Genomic DNA, 5289 nt, shown 5'->3' on the forward strand with positions numbered 1-5289 from the left:
GTTCAGTCGCGATACGCGCTCCGCGAATTTTTATTAAACGCGCAACGTTTATTCTTATCTATCAAAAGTGCAGTTTCTCTACCTTGTGCTGTGTGTTTTTCAAGAAATTTGCTTTGCCTCTAATTTGTTCAAAGGTGCGCTAAAAATATTTGACAACAAAAATTTTGGAATAGTGTGCAACCATTAAATATGATATGCAACAATTTATTGTGTAAAGTTTTTTTAGAGAAAGATTTTTCTTTCTCTTTTTCTCTTTCTTTTTTCAATAAAAAAATATTAAAATTAGTTTAATAAAACTGTGATAAAACAATAAACTTAATTTTTTTAAATCTAGAAAATAGATTGAAATAAAAAAATATAATTAATTATAATATAATTAATTATAAATATTACATTTTTTACAAAAAAGATATTTTTTTGATGTTCTAAATGTAATTGTAGTTTATAATCATAATAACTTTTGTATATAAAACTAGTATAAAAGAATTAATATAAAATTGCTTGTTCGTTTTGCGTTACAGCAAGACACGGCAATGTCATCGGAGTACTCATTCTGTAGCGAGGGAGGCTTTGATGAACTCTCGAGCTCCTCCGATTCTGGTTTCGATGTGAGCTTTGAATCACCGAAACACGAAGTACCAACCGATACTCTTTTCCCTGCGGCTAAAGAGGAGAAGCGTAAAAAAACACGGAACACTCGTTGCAAAAGTCCAACCCAGGTATAATGTCAATTTTAGCTACCAAAAATCTCTAACTTTTTGTCTATTTTCCTTAGTTAAAGCCTATCCTCTCAGACAGATTTACTTAAGAAAGTCAAGTCTCTCAATATCCATTCTACAAACAGGTACTAAGGCTAAAGAGAAACCGGCGGATGAAGGCAAATGATCGCGAGCGTCACAGAATGCACACATTGAACGACGCCCTGGAGCGTCTGAGAATGGCATTGCCGACTTTTCCCGAAGACACAAAGCTCACGAAGATCGAGACGCTGCGTTTCGCGCACAACTACATCTGGGCGCTGTCCCAAACTCTAGGCAATTCCGAAAGCGGCGAAATCACGGTGAACGTCGGCAACGTCACCGTCAGCATCGGTGAGAACGGCAACATGATCACCTCGTCGAGCGGGAGCTGCGCGGTGGCCGCCCAGAAGAGGCTCGGACCGCAGCACACCGCGAGCTTCCCGTATCCTCCTCAAGAACGATTTGTGCCAGAATGGCAGGAATACGATTGCTATAGCGATCAGAGCATAAGTCCACCAATGCAATATCAGCCGTGCTACGACCAGAGGATGTATCAGGTCCATCGTCCTCAACATCAACTACCTCCGCCGCCGCATCATCACATGTCTCATCACAATAATTTGTACCAGTGTCTTTAGGTGTCGATAACACTCGCAGATAACATTCAATTTTGATTTGATTGTTCAAGCCGGTTTTTCAGCATTGATTAATCTTGCCGATTAGTTGAAGTTCTACTCTTTTTTTCTACATCAGTGTTAGAATCACAGAAAAATATAGAAAAGCAGTCACTTCTGACTTTAGAGTTAATCAGAAGAAAATTGAAAATAATTGTTGCTGAAGACGGGAAGTTTTCCAAAGAGCTGATGTGGTTGTAAAAAGAAGGAATAATGTGCTATGATTATCGTTATCTACTTTATAAGAGAGTATTTTATTTGAGAAATATCAAATCGTTTACGATGCTTATATAATGTAAGTCGATTGGAGTGATTCTTAATTCTGCTTTCAATTGCCGATGGATGCATTTTGCTTTGCATTGATCGAAAAATAGGTGGAAAAACATATAATCGAGATGTACGATGATATTTTTGCAATCCCGACCGTTTTAAATTCAAAACTGTGCAAATGCGTTTTTTTATTCAATTTTAGAAGTAGTTTAATGTGGAAGGAAATATCAGATTTTAAAACCATTAAAAATCAAAAGATCAATTATTAATTACACTATATATATGTCTATTAATTATTAATTATATATAATGTAATAACATATAATTAATAATTGTAACATTACATGTAATTAATAATTAATAGTTTTTACACGTTTCATGTCTGCGTTCCTTTTGTTCTAGTCATTAATATGCTTAGTTGATCTCAAACGTTCGATCTCATTTTTGTTCAGCGTATCTTCTTCTAAACTTAAGTCAATTAGAAATATATAGATATATATAGCGTTCACCAGTGCTCTTACTGTAATATGAAAATGCTGATTCAGGGAAAATATATTGTAAATACTTTATCAATAAAAACATATTTTATCTAACATCGTCGTCGATTTTTTCGTCTGCACTTAGATGGTCAGATTTATTATACGTTCTTCTTTCTACGTTTTTTACTACATATTAACGCATTTAAAAATAAAATTTTAGAATGTATAAAATATTTATAATTAAATAATAAAATTAAATAATAAATAATAGAAAAATATGCAATAATATCCATTCATATTTTATTATCGTTAACTTCATAAAAGACTGAAAAGTTATACTTGAATATAGAAGCCGCAGTTTACTGGCTGCATTTTCCCAACAAAATTCTCTAATTCACTTTACAGGAATGGAATGGTAGTTCGAGAGTGGGCAGGCACGTGCGAGGACACGCGTTCTGCACGAAGCCGCTGCAAAGCAGATGTATCACAAATTGTATCTGAAGTTACGTCTACCCGTATAATCCAAGGGATTACACGTAAAACATGACTGCAAAACGTTCAATCAACGTAAGTATTGAAATACTAATTTCCACAAAATTAGCCAAATATTTATAATTAAATTCTGCATTTTTATTATTTTTATAGATTTATTACGGTTTTAATATAAGCTTATAACTTATAGCTTCATGTGTAACAACTTTTTACGATTGAGTTAGATTTTAGTCAAGAAACAATTGTGCTCCGATGTTGCTCATTATTATGCAAAAGCATTTCGATAAAGAAAGCAATTTGCATAACGTGAGTAAGTGGGTATCCCCTCGTGTAGCGGCCAAGTGTTAGCAAAATAAATAGGCGAGTTCGATCGCTCGATCAAACGGAGAGCGAACGAGAGAGAATCTGTCAAAACAGCCCGGAGCGTCCAAAATGGAAGGATAATATTTTTCTGGCTAGTCCTCGAGAAAATTTCACTTTACTTCCGAGATCCACATTCCACCCGTTCGCTGTGATAATATTGATCTATGATCGACTGTTGCAATATATTATTCAATTGGAAATTACATCACATATGTATTATTTAAGATTCTATTCTGATCAACTAATATCACAGTTAATTTTTTTACTATACACTCATTATATTGTAAAAATTATTTTATAAAAACAAAATTAAGTTTTTCTTCTTTTATCTTAAAATTATTTTGATATGATATTTCGTCACAAAGATTACTTACTAATGTTTCTGTTTACAATAATTTTCTTTCACATACTAAAATTTAATTCTTAGGAATATATAATATGTATAATAAGTTCAGACGATTCTACAGATTGCTAATTCAGATGCAACGATCCATCAGGATTGCTGCTGTGCGAACAATAATTTCCTATACAAGATCTATTTGCAAACAGCGTGCAAGCTGCGACGAATCCGTTAGCACGCTCGATCGTTTCCCCAAATCTTGGCAATAATAGTAATGCCTCAATGGCACCATTATGCGAACGATATATCAATGTGTGCATAGCACACGACAGACGGCCAGCATCCATAAAGGTGTTGGATTTTGGGGGATTCAATCAGTTTTTGCCGAGGGCTTACATCCCGTACTACATACGCGTACCCGGTAACGTTAAAAAAAAGAAGATAATAACATATAAACAGGACCAACAAAACAGTTCTTTCTGTTATTTTTTCACAGAATATTCTTCAACAACATCGAAATTTTATCTGGATTTTTCATCAATTTAGAATTAATCTTCTCTTTTAAAGAAAAGACAAATTTTTTACCTTGTTTTGTATTCAACTATTCTTAGACAAAATGTTTTATTATCAATTACAGGCAATACAATTTTGGTTTTTTTTATTCCGCATTCCGCGGAAGTGAGAAATTCTTTTAGAAATTATTATAACAATTTGTGGGCGTAAAAGCAAGCGAGATCTAGAAATGAAGCGCATAATGATTTCTCTGGAGATACGATAATTTTTTTGCACATTGCAAATTTGCAAACGGAGTGATTTCGCTTTGATCGACCTTTCGTTGGGTCGTTTCCGTCGAGTGCACATATCGATCGCCACGGTCGGCCCTTATTGTACCGGCGCGCTGGTCTGTACGGTGACATACTGGTGGCTGACAGAGACGGTGGTTCCCCCGTGCAGAGAGAACTACCGTCACATAGGGAGCGGCAAATCGGGCACGGGGACCACGGTCATCAAGAGGGTGAGATGGTCTTTCCTAATTCGGGAAAACTCGTGAAATTACCTTGACCGATCGTTGAGCACTTAATCGAAGATTAATGACCGTGGCCTTTGAGGGCCAGAGCTCTACGAGCGCGGCTCGTCCTCGCGTAGGAGGTTTAATACGCTTCACAAATCGGTAAGCTTGTCATTCTCGATCGAAACTGGATAGATTAACAAATTTCAGATTGCCTAGACGTGTGTAATTATTGATTGAGAAATAATCTTAATATTTTTTGTAAAAAAAAGAGATATGATTTCAGTAATGTTTTCAGCAAAATGTTAGCAATATCGGTAGGTCGACAGCAACATTGTTAACATTTGACTCTCTGGGTTAAATTAGTTTCCTTTGATTCTGTAATTTAATGAACTCAATTTAATGTCTTCATAAGTTCATGTGTGTGTGACTATATTTTCTGCGATTAATTATAATTATCAAAACAATGTCAAATAAAGCCGACGTTGTTTATAAGCATAAATTAATGTTTATCGCTTGAGATTAAAATTAATAATTAACTGCTCTCGAAAATCTAGGAGTTTGTTCGCAAACTAACGTCTGTTCGTAGGCCGGCGGAAAATTCAGTAAGCATCGTATTTCCGCATCTGTTTAGACGCGTTGTACACAGGGTGGCCGGCTTTTCATTGCAAGTCGGCATTTGCAGGCCTTTGTGGTAAACCACGAACAATACCGGTTATGCTACCGTGCAAGCAACCCTGGATACATCATGGTTGAAACTCACCACAATTTTTCCATTCGCGATGATTCGTGCGCGCTAAAATATGGAAAGCCTTATTTGAGTTGCGGCGACCCCATCATCGAGATTCACGAAATTAATTAGAATGGACCGCGGATTAATGTCCGCACCCTCGTCTTGCGCATGATGCATTATCGGATAAAT

General features: G+C 35.7%; 1 protein-coding gene across 1 annotated transcript; it reads left to right on the forward strand.

Annotated features, from left to right (window-relative positions):
* tap (Basic helix-loop-helix neural transcription factor tap) lies at nucleotides 1–2288 on the forward strand. The gene is made up of 3 exons (XM_012372931.2): nucleotides 1–134; nucleotides 522–719; nucleotides 845–2288. Exons 2-3 carry the CDS (start codon nucleotides 534–536, stop codon nucleotides 1376–1378), a joined length of 720 nt encoding a protein of 239 aa, XP_012228354.1. The 5' UTR covers nucleotides 1–134; nucleotides 522–533; the 3' UTR covers nucleotides 1379–2288.
* Nucleotides 2289–5289: the final 3001 nt, after the last annotated feature.

This window comes from Linepithema humile, chromosome 1 (genome assembly GCF_040581485.1).
Source record: "Linepithema humile isolate Giens D197 chromosome 1, Lhum_UNIL_v1.0, whole genome shotgun sequence".
Lineage (NCBI taxonomy): Eukaryota > Metazoa > Arthropoda > Insecta > Hymenoptera > Formicidae > Linepithema > Linepithema humile.

Excerpts from the sequence above, each read along its gene's own strand:
- tap (XM_012372931.2), top strand. The coding sequence starts at position 534 with ATGTCATCGGAGTACTCATTCTGTAGCGAGGGAGGCTTTGATGAACTC. Across the intron at positions 720-844 it reads GTTGCAAAAGTCCAACCCAG|GTACTAAGGCTAAAGAGAAA; the intron begins GTATAATGTCAA and ends TTCTACAAACAG.